This window comes from Carettochelys insculpta, chromosome 3 (assembly GCF_033958435.1).
Source record: "Carettochelys insculpta isolate YL-2023 chromosome 3, ASM3395843v1, whole genome shotgun sequence".
NCBI classification, from domain to species: Eukaryota; Metazoa; Chordata; order Testudines; family Carettochelyidae; genus Carettochelys; species Carettochelys insculpta.
The window spans coordinates 64,440,068-64,465,896 of NC_134139.1; the positions used below are offsets into that span (position 1 = coordinate 64,440,068).

The window sequence follows — 25,829 nt, forward strand, 5'->3', positions numbered from 1 at the left end:
AAACGCGCTCTTGTCAGCCACGAGGGGCCTGGCCAGCCTGGTGTTGAATGCCTCCTGAGAGGGGTTGAGGTGGCTGGTACAGGGCTTCATGAGCTAGGGCATGAGGAGATCAGCATGTCCATGTCTCTGACCCTGATAGTGCAGTCAGGGAGAGGGTTCTGGTATGCAGCCTCTGACCAGGCTGGAGTTCCTGTACATGTGGGCGTCATACGCCTTTTCCAACACCCAACACAGATGTCTGTGAACTGTCCCGGGTGGTCGGTCACAGCCTGCAGGACAACTGAGAAGTAACCCTTCTGGTTGATGTAGCTTGATGCCCAGTGGTCTAGGGCATGAATGGGGATGTATGTCCCACTGATAGCCCCCTTCCAGCCCCCGCATATTTGGGGATTTGGCACCCTGGGCTTCCCTCGATGACAGTATCCACATCTGCCACGTGGATTAATCTGCACAGCAAGATGCAGTTGCTGGCCCTGAGCACCTGCACAGAGATGGACAAAGCAGGACTCACCAGGGTGCCAGGGCACCTGCTGCTCCCCACCCAGTTCCCCTCCTGCTCCTTAACTGGGAGCAACTGCCTGCACTTGCATCTACCCTGGCCAGGCTTCATAGGGGCAACTTCCTCTGCCCCCATCCCCTAGAGACACCTGCCACGTCCTGCCCCCCATGCTGGGCCAATGGCCCAAGACCCCTGTACCTGTATGAGCAGCATCGTGGCAGTCGACCTCCCCATGCTGAACTGGTTCCTGATGGAGCAGTGTCTGTCTGGTGTGGCAAGTTTCCACAGAGTGATGTCAGCTCTTATGTTTGTGTCCCATCACTGCAGGGCAGGGGCAAGCCACTTGCTGAGCTTGAGGAATATGGCCTTCTTCATCCTGAAGATCTGGAGTCATTGTTGGTCTCCCCAGCACTCCAGGACAATGTGCTTCCAGCAGTCTGCACTGGTGTTCAGATGCTGTTGGGCACAGGGTCCATTCCATGGCAAGCAGCCTCCATCTGCTAGCTCTGCTCCCCCGATACCCGAGGGTATATTTGCAAGTTTTACCATGTAAATAGCAATTCAAAATGGAGTCCTTCAATTTTTACCTCTGGACTTTTGGTGGGCTTTTACCCTAGGTTGATAGTTGGGTAACTGGACTTTTTTCCCACCTTTGGGCACCTCAAAATCCTAAAATTTACCTCAGAACTTTAGCACCAAAAGATCACATGGGCTCAAGCTTTTCCCATCTTAAAGCCTTTATAAGGACTCCACTGCCATTAAATAATCATTGTCCAACCTAGTGGCAGTGCATGTGCAGGTTTACTCCACTCACCATCTAAGGAAAGACTCAGCAGCACCAGGCAAGAAGAGGGATGCCATCCATTCACCATCTGGACAACTTACCATCCAGCTGTGATTCCTCTTCCCTGGAGTTCCAGTGACAGTGGTATTCAGAGATTGGCACCAGTCAGATGGGAGAGGAAAGGTGCAAGAAAAAAACCACACACTTTCCTCATCATCTTTGCTTGTGCATAGAGGAGCTACTGATGAGATAGGGTGCCCTGGCACTGTGCTCACCAGAGAGCCATCAGTACTAAAGTGTGGTGATAGCGTTGAGGACACTGATAAATCCTTCTGAGGAAGAAAGCGGCGTAGTTTCAGCACCAAGGAGGTTGGTGCTTTGTTGGTATACAGCAGAACCTCAGTTAGGAACACCTTGGAAATGGAGGTTGAACCTCTGAACAAAATGTTATGGTTCTTTCAAAAGTCTACAAATGAACAGTGACTTAACAAGTCTTTGAAGTATTACTGTTCAGAAGGAAAATGCTGTTTTCCTGGGATTTTTTTTTTTAGTAATTTAACACAGTACTGTACTGTATTGCTTTTATTCCTACGCCCCTCTGCTGCTGCCTGATTCCATACTTCTGGTTCCTAAGGAGGTATGTGGCTGGCCGGTCAGTTTGTAATTCTGTTACTTGTAACGCTACTGTAGTAAAGTTCTACAGTAGTAGTCAGTGCTGATGGCACCACTGTTGTTGCCAGTGTGGCCAGTTGGAGCAAGCAGAGGCAGCATAACCTGTGATGAAGGTCTGAGGGCAATCTCCTTCAGCGGTGTTGATGGTGCCATGGTGGAGAAGGGAGGCTTGGTCTTGCCTCTCGACTCCACAGCAGCATGCTGTGAATTAGCTGAGGCCACTGTGCGGTGTTGCACATGTGTCAGTCACACACTGTGGATGAGAGATACTTCAACAGCACCATAAGCCAAGGATAATGAATGTTTTTAATTCTCTGATCAAGGTGCATCCATAAGACATCACTCAAAGAAGAACTTTAGATTCTCAGCCTGTCAGGGCTGCCTCCCCATTCTGACACTCCAAGTGCAGAAAGTGAGGGCCCACCAAAACCTTAACATTACCATGTCCCTATAGGCTCTGCTTAAAAAAAGCTCCCCAAAGTCACAGATCCCTGACACTGGGATGTAGCTGCCATGACCCAAGTGAAAAAAACCCTCTTTAGAGCCCAGGAAGACACACTTGGGATGTCTCCCTGTGGGGTAACCCCAAGCTCTGAACACTCCCTTAGAAGAGAGCTTGAAAAAAAGAGAGGAACAAATTGAACTGTAATATGATACCTGATCTTGCTTTAGGCAAGCATTCACACAGACACGCTCTAGGACACAGAAATCAAAAACACGGCCTTAAAAAGTAAGATGGAAAAATGAAGAAAGTAACTAAGCACAGTTAATTGCTACATGTAATAAAACAACTCAAAGCATTCTAGTTTCAGCATAGCGAATTAATTCCCTGGGATTCAGTTTAGAAGTTAGAGTTCAGGGGAAAGAATCAAAGCATTAGCCAGCCAAAGAAGTCCTTCATGAAATCCCAAACAACCATAACCTGATCACATCTAAACATTTCCCTTCTACTTACATGTCCATGCTCTGATTAGGAGATGGCCAGGAGGTTTACTGGATTCATTCCAGCTGCTTAGGAGCAATCATTTCTATCTCTTCTCAGCATCAGCCACACAGAAAAAGACCCTTAAGACTGCAATTGTTCTCAGTTCAAAAGAATTTGTCTTCCCTCCCTCGGCTTACCTGGCGGTCCCCCCCGCCGAGAAACACTTCTAAGGGTTAACCCTTTACAGGCGTTCATTGGCACCAACATTGCATGTGCTACTGTACTTTGAGTTACTGCTAAGAATTAATACTGTGCAATAACAATCTTGTTTCAGCTCGAGCAACAGATACTTAGTTCCACTCGGAGTTGCAATTACATAACTGATTAGGCCTGTTTGGGCAAATTAAGTTTACTGGGAAAATCTTTACTTACAATTAGAAGAGTTGGAACATACAACATCAGCATTTCAGCGATGCAAGAATTTGCATTTATGGCTTAAGGAAGAAGGGATTCTAACTGAGTGTTGACATAAATCTGCCCTGTGCATACAGTGAAGTACAAATAATGAGAAGTGCATGCTTTGAGGAAATTTCCATTTGGTACGTTCCAGAGTCCTTGTTAAATATTAGTTTACATTTTTCCCAAAGCCTTCTTCAGCTCCACCTTTGATTTAAAGAAAGTGATTCTGCTGGAATATTTTGACTTCAAACTACGTTTTCATTTTGTACCAATTCTTATAACAAAACACTAATTTATTTTATGGATGGATGCAGCCCTTCCCTAGAGAATTTTATAATCGTAATTCACTGCTGTGCAGCAGCACCACTAGTAGCAAAAAGGGAACCTGTAGTACAAACAGGGCCCAACATGCTTAATACCCCATCATCTGTCCTAGCAGTGAGAGGTTGGAACGCTGATAGTAGTTGTGCTGGAAGAAGTTATGATTAATTTTTGTTATATCCATGGGTGTTGGGGTAGTCCTCAAACTGGGTCAGCTGTAGAGTCTGTTGTGTATAAATTATTTTAGGGCAGGGATCTCAGACTTGCAGCCCATGGGCCATCTATGGTCTGAACATTCCCACAGCGTAGCCCATGGGGGGTCCTGGCACTGGGCAGCAGCAAGGGGCAGGAGCCGTGGGAAAGTGGCATGACCTGGCCTTGGAGATGGTGGCAGAGCAAAGGCATTGTTCCACTTCCCTAAGGTTCATACTACCATGGTGAATGGGGTTGAGGGCCAGGGAGAGCCAAGCACTGCTGCCAATCCCAGCCTCTCCAGGGTTTTGTGAGCTAACCTGACTATAGCTGCGTCTACATGTGCTGGCTACTTCGAAGTAGCTCCGCCAACTTCGAAATAGCGCCTGCCATGTCTACACGTGGCGAGCGCTATTTTGAAGTTGAAATCGACGTAAGGCGGCGAGACGTCGAAGTCGCTATCCCCATCAGGAGATGGGAATAGCACCCTACTTCGACGTTGAACGTCTACGTAGGGCACGTGTAGCCGATCCGCGTCCCGCAACATCGAAATAGCGGGGTCTGCCATGGCGGCCATCAGCTGAGGGGTTGAGAGATGCTCTCTCCAGCCCCTGCGGGGCTCTATGGTCACCGTGTGCAGCAGCCCTTAGCCCAGGGCTTCTGGCTGCTGCAGCTGGGGATCCATGCTGTATGCACAGGGTCTGCAACCAGTTGTTGGCTCTGTGGATCTTGTGCTGTTTAGTGCAAGTGTGTCTGGGAGGGGCCCTTTAAGGGAGCGGCTTGCTGTTGCCGGGGAAGTGCTAATCTGCCCTGTGACCCTGTCTGCAGCTGTTCCTGGAACCCTTATTTCAATGTGGGCCACTTTGGTGTGTAGACGCTCCCCTGCAGCGCCTACTTCGATGTGGTGCTGCCCAACATCGAAGTTGAACGTCGACAGCACCAGCCCTGGAGGACGTGTAGACGCTATGCATCGAAATAGCTTATTTCGATGTAGCATACACGTGTAGACATAGCTTATGGGGGATTGTCCCATCCATAGAACAGTTGGGGTAGTCAGTGTGTGCTGCAGGCCACCCCCCCCGCCCCAGCAAACTGCAGGGCCTGGGTCAGCAGTCCCAAACTGTCCTATAGATGGGACAGCTCTGCACACACCTGTCTACGTCACAGCAGTAGTGCCGGGGGCAGGGGGTTAAATTACCTGGAGTGGCAGGCCAAGCCAGCAGATGTGCAGGGAGATTGCCTGGGGCGGTTGCTATAAAGATTTGAAGACTGGTACTGGTCTTAAGTTAAATTGAGTTTGAGACCCCTGTATTATGGTTTATCAAGTTTGACCAGAGAGCCTATGGTGGGTGTTTTTATGTCATTCATACACACATCAACAGATAGCATAAATTTTTACCACAGAATTTAAGCTGTTTACTTAAGTGCTAAGTAGCATGGTCCAGCAAATAAGGCACTGGCCTGAGAGGTAAGAGGCCTAGGTACTATTTGCATTTTCCATTAACCTGGTGTATGACCTTGAGTTAAGTCACTTCACTTCTCTGCACTTTCCCTTCCTCTTCTGTGCTATGGCTGTTGAGATTGTAAGCACTTCAGAGCAAGTACTTTCCTGTGTGTTTGTACAGTTCCCTAATTGTTACTGTAATCAAATGTTATAAAACCATCTGCTCCCTATCAAAACAAGCAGTCAAGTAGCACTTTAAAGACTAACAAAACAATTTATTCAGTGGTGAGTGTCCAGCACTAATAGGTTACGGCTATGAAGTTGCGGCAGGTTTAGTCTGGCACTCTCTGATTTGGCAACATCCATGGCCTGCCATGATTTTAGCCAGATGACCACTCAACATATGCATGGCCAAGTTTCCCAGGGTCCCATAAAGTTTGTTTACTGCTAGCAGTTTTGCTCTCTGTGTTCTGTGCTATTATTTAGTTCTAGTTTACCCCTAAAATGTCTTCTAAGAGACCAGTAAGCAATGGAAGCATTGGTAATGCTGCTACACAATATTGACCTGCTGTGGTCCAGCAAATTCTCTGTTTTGGCACTGATCAGGGTGCGGGACTGGAGAGGTTCAACCTGTAGTATAGAAAATGTATGAACCCCCTCTCTCACACCGTTTCATGGATTATTTTTCTATTCCCTTTTCTATATAAACCAATGCATATAATCAAGCTGACAAATTAAACTTCCAGACTTATAACGCACGCTGTCTGGTTGAATTGTGCTGTACCAGGTATTTTCCTAACATCAGCGCTGTTACCAGGTGTAGAAGAAAGAACGAACCTGAAGTATGGGCCTGGTATAAAGCCTGAGGTCTGAACCAAAATAAGCAAGAGTTATGAGTAACATGCAGGCCCCGTCAAAAGCAGATGTTTGCCTGCAAGTCCATGTCCAGGACATGAACTTGACTTAAGTCTGTGTCCAGCTTCAGGGGCAATAGCACAATCCTGGCACTGACAGAGCTGCATCCGTTGTTAGGAAGTATTGTACATATGCACAGTGGTCTAGTAGAATCTGCTGACAAGTATTAATGTACCTGGTTTAACAGTAAACCTGGCTTGGTCACCTTCATACCTTATTAGATGTCATGGTCTTTGGGGGCTCTCTTGACATCTACCACAGTAGCCGTCTGCACAGGGCTAATGCAGTATACAGTGGGAGCACAGGCAGGCAGCTGAAAGATTAACACCACTGATGGAGCTGGAGACCTGTCAGACCAGCACAGCAGTGCATTCTGACTTCTACACTGGTGACCCCAAAACGGAGATCTGATAAACAAATGAGCTGTCCACAGTAGGAATTGCAATCTAACATGACAGAAGAATACAAGTTAGGGAACCCCCTTAATGGCTTCCTAAAAATCCTCACAGAGGGTAATAAAGTATGGACATGCTGAGTTGCTAGCAAAATATGTATTGGGAAACAAACATGGAATTCGTAAGGCTAGGACAGAAACAGTAGCCTTAAAATGTAGAATATTGAAAATCATTATGGCTGCTAAATGGTTAAGACAGCACGCCACAAAATTGGCTAGGCAAGTAACAGAAACAAAGGAAGTCTAGAGAAGCTGAACAAACAGAGCCCTGGAATGGTTCTGCTCTTCTTGCAGGGTGGCAAGCAACCCAGAGACAGAAAGCACAGCAACAGAATGAAACGCTAGTAGCAACTGTAAAACACCTACAAAAGCGAGAGATGCGCCACCCTGTTATAAATATTGGTGGTCAACAGCAGGCTTCACGTAGCTACCCTGTGCCTGGAGAACAGGGACAGAAATGGAAAAAGGTGGGCTTGGCAAAGTTAAAAGTTGTAGGCGGGTCCACTACAGTGCAACCATCGCTGTGTAATAAAAGCCGGGGTGTGAGGAAACCTTAATTTGAGACCTAAACCAGTGCCTGTCAGAATGGAAGAAGTAAGTTTCCAGGAGGAAGAAATCACTGGACTGGTAAATCAGATGAAGGAAAAAACGGAACAATTCACTGAGCACATTAGGAGACAGGAGTTGTGACTCAGTCTCAGGGGACTGAAAAAAAAAAAAGGGTCAAAGTAAAAAACTAATTAGAACTAAGATACTAATGCACGGAGTTGCCCCAAAACAGACACTCCTGCAATCCAGACAATGGGGGAACAAATTCAGGTGTTGCAAGTGTAAGTAGCAACTCCCACACTCCTATCAGAGCTAGGATACAAACCTGGGTACAGGTTCTCAACTGCTTTGCCCCTTGGAATCGCATTCCATGCTCAGCTAAAAGTGTACCCCATTTTATCAAATATTTTTACATACCAGTAGGTTTGCCTTTGTAGCCTTTCTTAGATTCTTGCCTTTCTTGCTACTGCCACCTGTATTTTAAGACAATCCTGTAGAGTTCATCTGTCTGGGAAGCTCAGGCTTTGCTACCTTCCTAGACTGGCCCTTTCCCCCTTTCCTTCACCTCTCCTCACTTCTGCTAATCTTTTTCAAAAACTAATTTTTACAGAAACTTCTGAAAGAACATAAATGAAGAGAGAGCAAAATGAGAAACAGAAAACAAGATAAAGAGGTCATGTTAAATCTTGCAAATTATTGTATCCTTTCATGAATGCAACAGCTGGATTTACTCCTAACTTTCTTGAAGATACGGTGGCTCAAAATTCAGAAACAAAAATGCAGACTCTGCTTCTAATTCTAACCACTAGCATTTGAAAAATGGGCTTCTCTTATCATCACGTAGCAGTGTTTTAAAATAAAGTTAAAGTAAAAAAATGTCTTTTTACTAAATTAATACAAATTTTTAAATAAAAATGTACTAACTTGTTTAGTTAAATGTTTAACTCTTATTTATTGTGTCCACTCTTGGTCTTATATAGTGGCAAATATACTTCTGGTGCCTTTTGTTTTTACTTGTAAGTTTGTCCTGTATGTTATACATGTTGTTTTGTGTTTTATGTCGTGTGACTACTTTATTACTTTTATTTTGTTGCAACCAAGACAATTTTATACCCTGTTTAAAGAAAACTATAGTACCTTTTTAAAGAAAACTTGGGATATAATCATATATTAGTAATACCATTATTGCAAAGTTAAAAAAGATCTTAGATGTAAATGTATGTACATGTAGTATTTCTTCCTCAACAAATACAACTGCCAATAAAAGTATCTGTTATTAATTATAGGGGTTTTTTTAAAATTATTATTCAGAGAAAAATGTTAGGGGAAACCTCAACATGAAGGTAAATGTGTTATTAACAAAATATTGTGTTTGGGTTTTTATAAGCTTGTTTTCATTTTAAATAAATACAGTTATAAGAACTCATAGCATCAGTGGCTAAAAAGGTAACAATGCATAAAATTAAGAAGACAATTTCAACAAGTTTCCACTTTGACAACAGGCTTCCACTTTGGTTTCCCAAACACAATCAAGTTTCATACCCTCAAAGTATTTGCATCAACCTGCATCTAAATTTCGTGTTGGTTTTATTCCCTGTACTTAAAATTAATTTTGGTTTAATTTTTTCTCTCTTTTAAAAGTTCTCTTAAAGGGAAGATTTGTTTGCAAATGTTTGTGCATCTAAACAGTTAAAGTTCAATTGGTCTCACAAGGAAATGGAGCCCAAAAGCTTGGCAAAAATTTGCTCAGCGTGGGAAAGCAATACTCCTCCTCAAAAACTGTAAGCCTCTACTTTAGCAATTAAATATTACATGTAATATAAAATACTAGTAATGGTCTGCAAGGCGTGGTGCACGCTTGGCACTGCAGCCAGCAGTGTCAGGATCAGCTAGCTCTTCCCACCATGGGAGGGTGAAAAGCGAAAAGTTGTAGCCTGCTGATGACCCGTGTCCACACAAGTCACCTCCACCTCCTAATGGTGCAGACTGGCAACTGCCTCCGTAAGGAGGCGGCCTAACGGGGCTCAGGCCACCTGGAGAGGGATGGGCTCTGCCAGGTTTGAAATCTGCCCAAGACACGCCTCTAGTCGCCCCAACGACCTCGGTCAAAGGACTGATGATGATGATGATGATGATGATGATGAATGTGCCTCAAGTGAAAATGAGTAACTAATTCAGTAACTGTAAAGGCACACCTTGTGTTATAGAAGACTTGGTCACATCAGATTGTAATCAAACTGAATTAATCTGTGCATTAAATTTTGGGTTACTAAAACAGGAGCAATGTAAAACAAACTGATAAGGAACTGATTGTATCCTACAGACGAAAATCACGAGAAGATAACAGTATGCAAGTGAAGAAATGCCCGAGTATCAAGTAAAGAAAAAGGAAGCGCTTTTTCATAAATAAGACACTAGTCAATACACCTCCACCTATCATATACGGACATTTAAATTGGCAATCAGCTAAAAATCACAGTCAGTGGCTGCTCTGTAAAAGCAACTGTATTAGTGATGTATTACTGTATTATTGCTGCAGTTGTATTATTGCTGTACATCATTTACAATGTGCATAACAGCTAAACTGTTTAGCCAACACAGGTAAAAAGTAACAAACAAATGACAGCAAACAACATGGAGGCAAAAAAGGGCAAACAAAGCATTGCATAATAATTACACACTGGGTTGACAAATCCTCTGCTAGCACGAGGCACAATTTGGGATCAGTAACATTGCATCCTAACTGACGCACATATTATTCAAAACAATTTTGTTTGGTGTCTGGGTACACACACTACAGCCTGGCACGGCAATATCTGATATACTGGTTACCGTCCATTCAGCAGGTTCTCTCAAAGATAGCAGCCATAAGATCTGTCAGGGATGGTGATAGGTCCTGCTGGGAGTGCAAGGGACTGGACTCAATGACCTTTGAAGGTCCCTTCCCATTCTATGAGATAGATAGGTATATCTCCATATATTAATACAGTTGATAACTGTTATAGCCTTAATAGGATTGTGTTTGCCCTGTCAAAAGCAGCTGTTTGCCTGCAAGTCAGTGTCTGGAATATGAACTTAGCATTAATACTACTAAGACATATGGAACATGCCATTCCATGAGGACAGGATAAGGACAACCCAAGGCAGAACATGGTAAAATTGTGATGCTAAATCAAAAGAACCAGGCTACCACACCCTATTGGAAAAACATGGTTATGTTTTGGTATAAAGTGGTGTTATATGTACACATACCTATATATCCACAGCATACCCATATATATTCAGTATCTGGAAACATTCCAAGGTTTGACCATAAAACTGCATTCCTCAGCCATGGTCCTTGGCCTAACATGCCCAGACCCAGTATAAGGGAATAAGCACAAATGGAAAATAAAATCTGTCCATCTGTCATATGAGGGGACGTGCAGGCTAAGGGACAGATGGGGCATGAATGTGTGGGTGGCACGGTAAGATGGTCAAATAACGGATTGGCCAACACTGCAAGCCCACATTTCAGTACTCCCAAAGTTTGAAACACACGTCCCAACCTAAGAGACCTTTCAGAGAGCAGAACTGGTAACACTTTCTGTCCTGTCTGGTGACAAACAGATCCACTTGGAGGTCATCAGGATGCTCTTCTAGAAGTGGGAAGTCTCTGTAAGTGACAGGACCATCTTCTGAATTGGTCCAACAGCATATTCCAGATGCTGGGGAGGTGCAAGGCTTCCACATGAATTTCATGCTGAATGCAGAAACCGAACAGATGGACAATCTCCCAGCACAGAGTTGACAAAGGAGACTGTTGACATAGAACATGGAGGCCCTATTGTCTCTCAACACCACAAGCCAGACAGATGGCTCTGAGCTCCCTGACATTTATATGTAATGTGAGCTTCTCTCGAAACCGCATCTCCTGAGTCAGCAGCATACTGAGGTGCGCTCCTCAACTGAGGTTGGCCACATATGACAACATCGGTCCAACACCTTCCAATACCAGAATTAGGTCAAGGGAGGTAAAAGCCCCCAGTGGGATCATGATGACCTTATCCAGGTTATGTCTAGCCAGGGAATGTCAAACACATCTGGAGGGGATGCAGGCCATGTCTCACATGTTGGACAACATGTGCATGCATCCATGTGCCCCAAGAGTCTGAGACACACCTGGGAAGTGGTGAGTGGATGGGCAGTGACACTGCCAATGAGGTCTGACACTGCCGTAAATAGGCTCTCTCAAGGCTTGTGTAGTTTGGACATGGTTCTAAGGATCCCAGTCCAATGGATAGAGTTTAACACGATTTTTGTTTCCTTACAAACAGGTTCTGAGGTTGACAAATGTTTTGCAATTTCGCAGTCCTGATGAGCTACTCATTTTATTATGGGTAGATCTGGATAGTACCCTGATATCTTAGGTTGGCCACCACAGACATGAATTTGTAAACATCCTTGGCACCATTGCTGAGCTAAAATGAGAGCACTGCAAATGTATAAGGGGTGGTCTCAATTACAAAATGTAGGAACCATCTGAGTCTATGAAAACGCAATGCACGAAAGCAAGCATCTTTCAGCTCAAAAGCTTGAGTACCTGTCCCACAGATCAAGGGAAGGAAGGATGGAAGCCAGGGAGATCATGTGGAACTTCAACTTTTTGTAATACTTGCTGAGGGCTCTGCAGATCAAGGATGGGGCCTAGATCCCCCTTGACCTGTGGAATCAAAAAATGGAAGTAGTAAAATCCATTCCCCTTCTGCGGAGCTCTTCCACAGTGCCCAGCTGTAGAAGGCCCTGCATTTCTTGAGTAAGCAGGTGCTTTTGAGAAGGGTTCCTGAAGAGGGGCGAGGAAGGAAAAGAGAGGACAGAAAAACTGGACGATACATCCCTCTGTTACTGTGAGGAGGACCCGTTAGTCAGATCTTTTAGGAACGAGGAAGGGGAACGCATCATTGGACTAAAGCAGCAATGCTGGATCCAGGACACAAATTGAAAGTTTGCCCTTGAGCGTACCCTCAAAATGCCTCCTCATCCAATTGCAGGTAGAGCTGAGGTGAGCTGAGTTGGCCAGCTGCTGGCCTGGCTGCAACTTGCAGCCCTTTTTGTAGAAAAGCTTTCTGGGAAGAGCCCCCAAACTTCTGAGACTGCTGGGGCTGAACAGCTTTCTCGAGGCACCAGCATGCAAAAGCCCACTAACCGCAAGGTAGCTCTAAGTCATTCAGGGCCATGAAACTTGCCCTCTGCTCTGCGTAACAGTGACAGGCTGTCTGAAAGGGGCTGTCCTTAACGGATTCCCAAACATCCACTGATGGGTCAGGATTGCACACAGGACACAACGGACTGGCAATGGAGGCATCTGCTGTTCTTCAAACATCAAACAGGGAGTTAGCAGAACCCTCCAGCTCCTCAGTCACCAACCGAGGTTACATGCCACCCTACTAAAAGCTCTTGATGAGACTCTACATCATCATGTGGGAAGGTCCCAGTCATGGTCATGCTATCCTGCCATCAGGCAGAGAGTATGAAGAGGTGGGGATGGATAGGTGTGCCAACCCCATAGCCTTTGCCACTGGAGCCACAGCCAGGGCTGGCTGACCTTGGGGATCTGGCTCTGACTCTGCTTGTGAGCAAGCAGGCGGGCAGGAGACTGCCGCTGATGTTTTTCAGATGCTTCTGAGAATCATTTCTGCCCCTGCGATGGTTGGGAAGACTCCAGGGTTACTTAGCTGCCAGGGAGCCAGCCATCGGGCATGTAGGCATCAGTAGTCCCCAGTGGGTGGCCTGCGCTTGTAGGCAGATCCTTCTCACTCTACTAGTCAGAAGAGGGAGAGACTTGTCTGGAGGACAGGCTGACAAAGAAGCTGCCCATGCACCCCATTCTCCTTGACTTTTTCCATGGGTCTTGTGACTTGCACTGGGAAGATTACTACTTGTGCCATGCCTCCTGTGACTGGCAGCAGCATGTGGAGGGTCAGTGATGGTACCCTTGTGATCGACACCTCATGCTTTGAGAGTGACGCCACTCTGTACGAACTGGGATTGAGAGCAGGAGTGAGAGCACGGATGTCTCAGCCGAGGAGAACATTAATGTGTCTGTTGGGATCTCACATCCTGAACTGAACACTACTGACATGACTCCCAGGGACTGGTTCTCACACCTCTCGAGGGATATCTTGAGTTTGGGGATCAACTCAGCTGCTCCAGGGATCAACATGCTTTCCGAGGCCTGCACGAGACAGATAGCCATCAGCACAAGGATCCCAGGGAACATTGCCCAGAGAATGCTGCTAGGTTTTCTGACAGGTAAACTAACCCGTACCCAGGGGCTGGTGGCACTGCTCAGGTTAGCACTAAGGGACACTCTCTGCATTTGGGAGTTGTGCTGCACCAATGGAGACTGCTAGAAAGGTCCTAGGACAGTTTTGCCAGCAAGTTGCCCCATTCAAGGGGTACTGGAAGGGACAATACATCCTTAAACAGTCTGAAAGGCCTCTGGCATGGACAGCACCACCAGGTGCTGAGTGTTTCTGCCACTTTCCAGGGTTGCAAGTGGTTCTCAAGGGGGCTCAAGAGCTCAGTGGGTACTGGAGCCTGACCACCTTCTGGGAGTGAGCTACTCTGCAAACTCTTTGCCTTCCTCCTTCCCTTTAAAGGACATAGGAGAATGCCCTCTCCCAGTCTCTCTCTGCTGTTTAGCCAGTACCAGGGATGGAGACTGGTGCTGGTCAGAGGCCAGTGCTGGCAGCATACTCTGCACTGATGTCGTGGTGCTTGGAGCAGAACACGATCTAGCTAGCTCAGAGGTCAGTGCAAGGGCTGACGCTATCAGAAGCACTCTGTGTTGAGCACCGCACACCCTTCTGGTTTGCGGCTTCACACTTTTGCAAACACAACACTCTTCATTCACATGGGTCTCAGGTTGAGGGGGAATCACTGACTGGCTTAGGTTTTTGGCAGCAGTCACAAGAGTTAAAGCTGGGGCTTTGGGTTTGGGCTATCCGTAGGCTGAGTATCGAAAGAAGATTATTTCTAATTACACACCAAGGGAACTAATAATCCCTACAAAATTTCTAAGAACTCTACAGAGAATCAGAACTAGGCAGTTGAGAAGGAAAGCTTGCCGAGGCGGGGAGACTTCCAGCACCATCACGGGCAGTAAGAATGAACTCAGGGAGGGAGGAATCAGCAGCATCCCTTATACTGGTGCATCTGCATACCACTCCAGAGGGCGCCAGAGCTGGGCCCATATGGATACTACTGAGGGAAAAACTTCCAGCTTCAGTGCATGTTCCAAGCACACACACCTACAATGGAATGGACACGAGCAAGCAGTTGAAGAATGGAACATGCTCCTGGCACCAAACTTTGCTTACTGTACAAGCTGTCACCTCCGCCATTAACTCCAGTTTCAAAGTTGTCATCCCACAGAGTGCATTACAGCAATTAAATAGAAATGACAAAAATGTGCCTCTGTCACTCAGGTTATTAGATCAGAAGAAGTTTGGGTGGATTTTTAATAATGTGAAAGAGTTTATTATTCTTAATCAAAGGACCATTTGATTAAACTTTCCAAAAACTTCACCTTCTGGCAGAGATTAAGTTTGGGAAAATTTCAAAGGATCTTTCCACAAAGTTTTAAGAAAGCTGAAAGTATGTTTGACTGTCACCATGTATGCAACTTCCATTAAACGTAAGAGGTAAGTAAACACTATAAAACAAAATTTATGGTTCGATTTGAAGACCCAAAACAGGGGATCTAAGATAGAAGCCACCTGCACAGGTGACCTCAAGGTAGGAGAAGACAAACTCAAGTTGCCTTTCAGTGCTACTCTACTTACAACATAAAAGGAGAAACAATTCAGAACCAAGACAACATTGTGTTTTCAGAAGCAATCCCAACGGAACATAGCACTCTGTTAGCTTAAAACAGCTGCTAACAGGCAGTATACAATCTAGGCATCTACACTCAAAAAAGGCATCTCAGAAATAGCAAATTTGTGATTTGGATTTTTTTTAATTATAGATGCATTATACACATTGATGTGGCTAACATTACAGAGCGAATCATGCATTTAGGACAGATAAGTGCCCTCTTTGGAATAGAAGTTCAATATAAAACATTTAGTAACACTGATTTTAGTCAGACACTGTTGTGAAAACTTGCGTTTAGAACTGACTGGGAATTTGACAGAATATTTTTAAACTGGAAAATGCCAATTCACCAAAACAGTTCATTGAAAACTCAAACCCCAGAATAGCAATCTTTGCAGTTCCACGTGGCATAAATAAATATTCAATAAAGCAGAACCTTGAACCTGATTCTCTCACATGCAAAACTGGAGTTCTAATCACTGTACTTGAGAATCAGTGTCACTTTCTCTGGCCTAATATTTATTTGAAGTGGAACAGCTCCAACTGGAGAGAGACCACCCACATTTTGAAACAGCAAACTACCTGTTGGGGTTAGGAATTCATCTGGGATGTGGGAGATACAGGTCCAGATCCTTGCTGTGGCTGATTTGGAGAAGAGACTTGAACCCAGGTCTCCCTCTACACACATGAATGCCCTAACATCTGTATCACTGACTATTCCAGGATGTGGCTGGTGTCTAATTTATCAAAAGATCTCAGATTTGTCTCAGTGCTAACTCATGAAAATAATTAAGGGATCCGAAAGTTGTTTCATGGTCACCTCTACCTGTGGTATTAGAATGTGCTGAAAATCTTGAGATATTTATAGGCTTCCTAAATAAATCATAATTATGAGTAAAGTAAGTAGAAAGCATTGTTTTAAGTCAGTCCACTATGGAAACTTCTTCATAATGCCATAAAACATCTTAACTGCTATGCAAATTCAGTGTTTAAATCACCTACGATTAGTCACGTGCTGAGAGTAGTCAAGCAAGCATGACTTTAAACCAGTTACTTTTCAGTATTTTATGGTCACTTTTTTGCTCTAGATTTTAAGAGCATTTTTATAACAGCATGTTTTAAAATACAAACAAAACACTCCAGTTTCATGAGCAACTCTTGAATGAGCTACTTGTCCTCTAGTTTAAAACCCATGTGCCCAAGTACTAGACACTGAAGTTTCTAATATTGCATACACCCCCAATCAAGACTGAGCCAATGTGCTTTAAGTTTGAATATACAGACCTCAACTTCCCTAAGCAACCATCCCAACTATTTCAGAAGCTACCAGGCAGGGGGTAACAATAACTGTACAATAACTGTACACTTAGCATGGTCAAAAATGTTCTATTTTAAAAGGTATCCTGAGACACCTTTAACAGCAAGGAATGGAATGTATAAATGTTGATAGCTTAAACATTTTTATCCTGACACACACTACTGCACAAATACCCAGTTTAACCCACATTTGAATTTGAAATATGCACGATCTTTATTACATTAAAGCAGTTTCAAAATGTGCACAGTAAAAAAAGAGAAAAGAAAAAAACCAACCCTTTACGGGAATTTTGATGCAAGTTAACTACAGAGTGAATATTCTTTTTTTTTCTCCCCCCACCATCATCATGTTCTGTTTTACTGGTTACAAATGCTAATATGTCAAAGCCATATACAGCACCAAATGACTTTAGTGGGTCAACACTACTTCTGTTTCATTTAAAGAGCTAGTTCAAGAGGAAACACTGAATTTTCATCATCTGCAATTCTGTATAGCAGCAGCCATATCTGAAACAGACAACTGGCCGTAAACTACCGATTTTTGTTCTTCTTGGAATTTCCCTGTAGTAATAGAAAAAAAACAATACATAGAACATAAGTGGTATTAACCACAAACAGAAGCAAATCTGATGCCTAAATCACTGCATATACACAGAAAAAACATTACAAAAAAAAGTAAAAAAAGTCATTAAATGTCCAGGAGAAAGGAGAAAGAAGAAAAGAAAGCTCCTGTATCTAAAACCTTGTGTTTAGTCTATAAATTCCCATTACATTTATTATAACTGAATGAAAAAGTATGACAGCTTTTCACGGTCATCAAAACCACAAATATTTTATTCTAAGTAAAAGCTAGAAGAAAGGCATTGGAGTTGTGCCCACATTCTTGGGATTATATCTTCATTTATACTAGCACTACATCAAAAATTACAAGAAAACGCACTTTACGAAACCTACATGTGATTGATGTGAGAGCACTTCTTTACAAATACAAAAAATGAAGAGTTAAAGAAATATTATCTGTGATCCTAATTCAAAAATGAAGCATTCAGAGGCAGCAATCTGAAGAGCTTGGTGTTTTGTATATGGGGAGAAGATTCCACAATTACATCCTGTATTGTATCTGAAAGTCAATCATTTTTAATTACAATTTCAAGAGGAAGTTATTCCCCTTGTGTAGTAATGGTGGTTCTTCGAGAGGCATGTTCCTGTAGGTGCTCCACTTTAGGTGTTGATACGCCTCTGTGCTCATAGTTGGAGATTTAATATATCAGTACCCAGCTGGGCCGCACATGCACGGCCTTAACTGTGCAGCCCAACCTTTCTGCTTCTCTTCTACTGCAGAGTCCATATAGGATAGAACTCCAAAGCAGAGGGGATGCGGGAAGATGGTGGAGGGACACAAATCATAAGGAATCTCCACTACTGCACTTCAAGTACTGTCCCTGCGGGTGCTTCACTTTTGGTGACTTCAGAGCAGTGCCTTCTGAGTGAAGAAGGGGCTTTGGAGTTGAAGTTGCAGTGGATGAAAATAGCTTGTGAGCAACAAGGTATGGGAAGATGTGTGTTCTAGCAATGCACATGTTGTGTAAAAGTGTGTGGTCAAGTCTAGGTTGCTAGAGTTCTGCAAATTTGCACAGAAAGGATGCTGTTGAGAAAGGCTACTGATGTTGAGAGACTCCTAGCAGAATGTGTGCAGATCCCCACAAGTGTTTGTCGCTTTCAGTGGCGATAGCCAAGTTTGATACGGTCCGATATCCCTTTGGACAGGCATTGTTTAGAAAGTGTGTGCTTTTTACATCCATCAGTGAGGGGAAGAAATAGTTTTGGAGACTTGTGAGTGCCCTATGGAAATTCAAATTGTGTAATTTGGATTGTCTTCTGTCTGTGGCTTTGGGAAGAATGTAAGTAAATATAACATTTGAGGTGAAAAGATGAGACCACTTGAGGTAAAAATTTAAGGTGAGGTCCGATACACACTTTAAAGTTTAATAAGACATGGGGTGGGCTTGCCATAAGAGCTATTTCCGCCACCTATATGGTTGATGTAATGTGAACTAGAAATGCAACCTTCACAGAAAGATATAATATGGAGCTTGTAGCTAAGGGCTCCAAAGGAGGGCTGGTGAGGGTGTGGAGGACTAGATGGCGGCGCTGTTTTTTGTGCATTTTGGTTGGAGTTCAAGAGGTCCTTTAAGAGTGTTTGGTGATGAGAAGTGTGAAAGTAGAGAATCTTTTGATTTTATGATGAGAAATTATAATAGCTGGCAAGTGGATGTGAATTTAGGGCATAGAAAGTCCAGTTAGTTGGAGTTCAAGTAGGTAGTCTAGAATGAGGTGTAAAGGGACCGATACAAGTGCTGTCTGAACCATGGTGCCAACGGAAACAAAGTGTTTCCACTTGTGTGTATGTATGGGTAGTGTCCCTATAGGTGACTAACAAATCACTCTGTATTTCTGTGGAACACATCATTTCAAATCCTAAGAGCCAGGCAGTAGCCATGCATTGAGTTCAAATTTGTTGGGATCTGGATTAACAATGCAGCTCACATCCTGCAACAGAAGCTGAGGCAGAAGTGAGAGCTTGCACAGTGGGTGCTACTAGGATCACTCTGGCCCCATACTGTGTTATTTTATTGCGTACTTGGGGTATGAGGGAGATGGCGGGGGCAGAGAAGAAGGCATGTAGCAGGGGAGTGTGCCACTTGACGAGGAACGCACTGCCCAGAAAATGATGGCTGAGTCCTGCCTTGGAGCAGAATCAGGGGCATTTGGAGTTCTGAGAGGCTGCAAAGAGATCTATCTCTGGGAGCCCCCACAACTGCAAGATATCTAGGAGGGCTTGTGTGTTTTCAACTCCCATTCATGGTCTTCTTAGAACCTCCCGCTCAGAGTACTTCCCATGTTGTTTTGGCAACCAGGTAAGTATGATGCTATCACATGGCTGTTGCCTCTGATGCACCATTGCCTGAGGCACATGGCTTCCATGCATAGGGAATGTGATTGTGCTCCATGCTGTCCGTTTACGTAGAACATACTAAGAGTGGTCACCGGGAGGGACTTTGTTATTTTGTTTCAGACAAATTGCAGGAAGTGTGAGCGGACATTGCTGGAACTTTGTGTGGTTCACAAATTGATATGAAGTTGGGACGCCACTGTAGAGGAGTGGGCCAGCACAGAATGTGTCCCTGGGGTGCCCTCTGGCCTAAGAGGGACACATTGAGAGTAATGGTGTGTGAAGGCAGATTCCAAATCAAAGGCATTCTGGTACGGACATTTTCTGGGTTGATCCCCCATAACAGGGAATCCTTGACTTCACTGAAGATGGTGAGGAGTTTGTGTAAGCTGTGCTTGAGAGAAATGTACTGTGCCCGTGAAATATACATACATACATACCTCAGAGCTGGAAGGGACCTTGAGAGGTCATTGAGTCCAGTCCCCTGCCTTTGCAGCAGGACCAAGCACCATCTCTGACAATGTTTTTTAAAAAAAAATCTATTTGCCCCAGACTCACAAATGGCTTCCTCAGGGATTGAGCTCACAACCCTGGGTGTAGCAGGCCAATGCACAAACCACAGAGCTATCCCTCCCGCAGGCTTGCAGAGAGTGCTGTGCAACCCTGTGTGATAGATGACAAAACATGGCCTAGAACTGTAGGAATGTCTCGGCAGCAACCTGCAGGGTGTTCTGTGCCATTCAGATTAACGTGGTTAGAGTTTGGAACCATTTTATTGGAAGAAGTTACTCTGAGTAAGTTAAAGTCTGCCCCAACAAATCTGAAACTGGTGCTAGTTTATTTGAAGCTCTAATGATGTAAAGAGATGGATCAAATGTTGGGTGGACTGTATAGCTGTCTGCAATGTTGGTGGTTTCAGCAGGCAGGTCCCTAAGTACAGGAATATCATGCCCTCTGTGTGCAGATTGGCCGCTACTACAGTGAATACTTTGGAAAATACCCTCAATGCAATGGAAAGGCTGAAGAGCAGGGCCTGTGCTACTGTAAACTGCAGAACCTTCTGATGCTGGACGGATATGTGAAAATGCATCTCCTGGAGGTTGCAGGCTGAAAACCAGTCCCTCCTCTCTAACGCCTGGATTATGGTGCTAAGTGTGACCATTTTGAATGTTTTGAGTTGTTAAAACTTATTGAGTAATCTTAAGTCTAGACTACATCTCCAGCCTCTTTTTTTCTGAGTGAAAAAGTAGTGGGGATAGAGCCCTTTCCTGCTGTGCTTGGCTGGCATCCGATCTATGGCTCCCAGGGGTATAAGATGGTTCCCCTCTTGTGCACCAGGTCTTTGTGAAAAGGGTCCCTGGGGGACAAGGAATGGGATTTGGTGGTAGAGAGAGATGGAGTACCCAGTGTTGATGATTTCCAATACCATCTGCCCTTGGTTATGGGCTGCCACATGGGGTAAAATGGGATTACACAATCTGCAAAGAGATTGCCATTGGACGATGGCACCAGCATTGAAAGAGGACTGGGGTTCTTGACCCCTTGACCAAAACTTCAGATCTGTCATCTGGGTGGTGAGGATTGGGAAGCAATAGTCAAGGAACAGATTCCCTTTTCCTGGGGGCATTCTGCCTGCAGCTCTGCTCGTCATAGAACCTGTTGCTCTGAGTGTATAAAGGGATTTAGAAATGCTGCTGAGTTTGGTAAGTTCCTAGGCAGGTGGCTACTTAGGGATCGTAAAGTATCCCTGGAGTCTTTCAGCTTGTGCATGTAATGACTCAGTCTTATCTGCAAAGAGCTTGACACCTTCAAATGGTAAGTCCTTTACAGTGGACCGTACAGGCTTTGGAAAGCCAGACAGGTGAAATCAGGAAGTTCTTCTCATAAAAACTGCTGTGTCTATGGATCTTGCTGCAGAATGAGCAGAGTTGTGGGTGTCCTGAAGCACTGTTCTAGTGATGAGGTGACTCTCCCTAATGGCGGCTTTATACTGTTCTTTTTTGTCTTCAGGAATAAAGTTTGTGAATTCAGAAGAAGGCTTGCCTAGTTACTGTGATTGTATTTTTGCCAAAAGGCCCACATGACTGACAATTCTCAATTGTAATGTCACAGCTAAATATGCTTTACGATCAAACAGATCATCACATTTCCAGGCTTTGTTATATGGGGTATTCCTGTAGTGCTGTTGCTTGCTTCTTTCATTTAAAGCACCTATGTAACCAGCGAATCTGACACTGGATGTGAGAAGAGAAATTCAGTGCCTTTGGCTGGCACATAATACTTTTATCGGATCTTTTACAGGTAGGCGGAATCACAGCAGGGGGTTTGCCAGAGCAATTTGACAGTATCCATAGTCGCCTCATTCATGGGGAGGGCAATTTTGAATGAAGTAAATGTCCACTAACTTATGACACAATTCTTGGACCTCTTCCAGAGAAATGTCAAGGGAAGCCACCACTCTTAAAGAGATCCTGAAACTGCATGAAATTCTCTATCATGGGGTGGGGGGTGGTAATTGTGTTACCTGGGGAGGAAGAGAAAAGATGAGTGTTCACTATATCTGAGAAGTCCTCCTTTACATCGACCCCGTGTTCAGAGACACTAGTGGGTGCATGTAAGGGTAGCACAAGTGGTTGGCGTTTGCCAGTTGTAGGCAGGGAGTTAGGGGTCTGGCTGACAGAATGGCCATTGTGGTTAGAATGGCATAGTAGACATCCATGGTTGTGTCTCAAAAAGCCAGTGGCTGAAGGTGCCTGTGTGGCAGGATTAATTACAGGAAAGGAAATGTTAAAACAAGCCTATCTCATCCTCTTCTCCCTCATCCTCCCCCCACAGCAGCATGTGGACAACTGTGGAGAGCTGGGCTGTGAAATAGCCCTGTGTATGGAGGCACTAACAGTACTGAGGAGTGGAGAGTGAGGTACCAAGGAGACAGGTACGTATCTGCCGTCCAATAGTTGATGTGATGTGGCTGAAGGTGGTACTGGTGCGACAGGGGAGCATGGTGCAGTGGGCAGCATTGTTTTCATAGGCATCTGAATGAAGTTCATACGGTGACAGCAGATGGCAGCATGAGTGCAGAAATGCTTGGTGCTGGGGTTTGCTGGCTGCTGCAGATGCAGAGGCACAAGGTTTCACTCTCTTCTTAACTCTTATGGTGTTCATGGTACCCAGAGCTCTTTGATGCCACTCTCAGATGCCAGGGAACAAGTGGGTGAGCTGTGCTCCAGAAGGGCCAGAAGCGTCTGCCGCACCAAAGTGGAAAGGTCCACCAGAGTCAATGTCCTAGACTGATTTTTCTTCCACTCCAGAGATTAGCTCCTACTTTGCCCAGGCATGCATGGAGCCAGGAAACAGTGCTGGGAGACGTTGGCTGGGCACTGCGCACCAATGCATTGGAGCTGGGTGCAGAGTCCAAGTGTTTGTACACTGGAGGTAAAGGGGATTCCATTAGGATAGCTTTGAGATGAGGACTTGCAAATGTGACATTAATCACTCTGGTGCCTCTCATAAGCCCCGTAAGCAGTTATAGTGAAAATGACTGCAACTGCGACAACATGAAGGCCAGGGAATGAAGGAATTGCCCATTCTATGGCTAGATCCCTAGGGGATCTACACTGACTAACTGACAGTAGTAAACTACAGGGAAAACAGAGATCAGCTGGAAAATATGCAACAGCTAACGCTGTGATGAGCAGGTTCCAAGCACTGTCAAGGGCTGCAAGAAGGAAATGAGGATGGAGGGGGCCACAGGCACCCTGTAAATCATGGCTTGTGTGCACCACTCCAGGGGGCACCTGAATCACCTCCCATACAGGTGTTTCTAAGGGAAAAGTCTTCTGGTTCTGGTGCATGTGGTGAGCACACATTCCTATGCTGAATTGACATAAGCAATCACTTGAAGAATGACCTGTTCTCAGTTCCCTTTGCAAGAAGTACGGCTCTTATAAGAAATCCCTTTTGAAAGCATCACGTGGCATGAGGATGATATAAGTAGTCCTCTATAGTTAGAGTGCAGTGAAAGACACTGGCTATGACTACTAGCCATTTCCAGATTCTAACTTAAGTCCTAAAACTCTCATTTATCTGGATAGGTAGGGATGGGGGCTTGTGGCTTTCATGCCAAGTGGCTGAGAATAAAAATGAGATAGTAACTTCACACTCTACTTGCTACCGCTTGTAACACTGCAGCCTACAGAAACTCAGGTTACAGACCAAGCCTAAAGTAAATACAACACTTGGCAACCTACCTTAGTCATTTTTAGTGTATCAATTTCTTCCCTTTGTTTAGATAAGGTTTCATTCATGCTACACAGATGATCACTCATCATGCTTAGCTGATCTTCATAGCTTCTTTTGGTGGTTGTCAGTTCATCCTAAGGGAAAGAACCGTAGCTTTCAGCTTTGCCCAATAATACAGGAGCATATTGCTCAGGCAGAGATTTAAATTATCCACCAGTGCTGTTAGGTTGACCAACCGTGTGCACTTCAGCAATTTCATTAGGGGAAAATAATATTCAAAAATGTAAAAGGAATAAAATCTCTGCAGTTTTCTTATATCTTCAGAACTTCATCTCCTCCACACACCCCACTATCACCTTCAAATTATTTGTTAATTTTATTGCACTACTTTATTGGTCATCACCTAATTCAGAGGTTAACAATACGGGACAAAAATTGTGCAACAGTTGTTTATCACATTCTGTTGAACAGTCAGAATCGAACGTTTAAAAGCAATTGTGCACCCGCCAGCATGCTTTTAAAAAAATCCCAAAATGTAATTTGTTAGATAATTTTGAATAAGTAATTTGAGAGTGGGTGTTTTCAGAGAGAGAGAGCGCGAGATGGATCCTTAGAGACATGTACTGAGGGTGCATTGTTTGAGAAGGAATTCAGTTTTATAATTTTATCTGTTTGCTGCCCACTACCAGAGAAGTTGTCAAATTTCATCTTACAAGAACTTCACAATGGGAAATCAAAAAAGAGAGTTCAGAAAACTACTATATAGATCCTGGTATTGAAAATACCACGCATATAAATCCCAGTAAACATAATGAAGACTTTGAATTATGCATTTAAGAACATGGGTAGACAGAATGGGCCACTAAAGGACAGTTCTATTAAACCGTATAGAGTCTTCAGTGTGGCATCGGACTACCTAGGGAGAGACACAGGTAAAGATAAAAGGATTTGGTCCTGCAGTCCTTACTCGTGCTGAGTATGTTCACTGACTTCAAGGGAACTATTTGTATGTGAGTCTGTGCTGAACAATTATATCACTAATACTTTGAAATCATACAGCAAATAAGTCACTGGAGAACTTGTGGATAATGTCTATGCTGGTCTTGTTTATGGAGATCAGGCATAGTACTAGTCATTAACATACATTATCTTTTACATCAGAAGGCAAGTGTTTTTAGAGGTACTAATAAAAGGCTACCATTGTAATCATCACTCAAAGGGATAGCAAAATAGTCTACTAGCCATATGCCAACAACATTCAACAGGCAGCTTGTTAACAATATTACCATACTGTTCTTCTTTTCACCCACAACTATCACATGGGGTGAAGTCCATCAAACTGCTCAGTTACATTTCACTTACCTGCAATCTACTGATGCTTTGACTAGCCGATTTCATTTCTTCCACCAGTGATTCCTTAGACTTTTCAGCTAATGCTAATCTCTTGGCAAGTGCTCGGCACTGTCAAAAGAAAAAAAAAGTTAGCTCCAGCAGAGTATTGCACATAGCAAATAATTTGAGACAGGGTTTTTAAAAATTCTGAATGTTTGGGGCTTTTAAAATGTCAAGTTTTTGGTTTACAGAAAGTGTGCCACAGAAATAAGCTTTTATACAGAACTTCACATGCTAGAACAGTGGTTTAACATTAGAAAAAGCTAAACTTTTAGGCTTTTCTATTAAAAAAAAAGTGTGGCCAGGTCCCCCAGACAGTGGGGTACCTAAATAGTTAGTTCTCAGTGTTAACCTGGAGCCCAGGCTGTAGAGCCTCCAGCCACTTACCAGAGTCTGCTCCTTCAGTTTGGGGCATGGCCCCAAGAGTTCAATTTCCCCCTCCTCAGTGGGGTTTTCCTGCTGGTTCCCCCCTTTTGTGCCTGGGGGAAGGTTTGGAGGCTTACATCCTCCTCCAGCCGACCCAGCAGACAGCTCTGGCTCAGATCCTGCACGACCAGCTCCTGCCTCTTTGCTGGTCAGCCCCTAACTGAACTAGGTTCTCCCCTTTTATTCTCCCTCCAGGCCTGGCATTGGCTGCAGGTGAAATGGGGCAGGGACAAAAAGGCCTTGCTTAGCCCCTGCGCTGCCAGGCCCTCCTTTCACTCCCTCACAAAGAGCACCAAACGTTTTTATACAATACTCCTAGAAAATACTACCTGAGATCAGAAGTATCTATTAATTTTGTTTAAATATAAAGAGAAAAACAATTGAGATCTCAAGATGCCTTGCACATGCACGTGTTGCTTAAATTT

General features: G+C 44.2%; 1 protein-coding gene across 2 annotated transcripts in view; it reads right to left on the reverse strand.

The window, feature by feature from the left end:
* Window positions 1-15,205: 15,205 nt before the first annotated feature.
* Window positions 15,206-25,829, reverse strand: part of PPP1R21 (protein phosphatase 1 regulatory subunit 21) — a 74,416-nt gene continuing 63,792 nt past the window's right edge. For both annotated transcript variants that reach the window (XM_074990012.1, XM_074990011.1), the window contains 3 exons: window positions 24,949-25,047; window positions 23,595-23,720; window positions 15,206-16,952 (listed from right to left, as the gene is read on the reverse strand). In XM_074990012.1, the coding sequence (XP_074846113.1) occupies window positions 16,923-16,952; window positions 23,595-23,720; window positions 24,949-25,047 (255 nt within the window). In that variant the 3' untranslated portion in view covers window positions 15,206-16,922. The remainder of the gene's footprint in view (window positions 16,953-23,594; window positions 23,721-24,948; window positions 25,048-25,829) is intronic.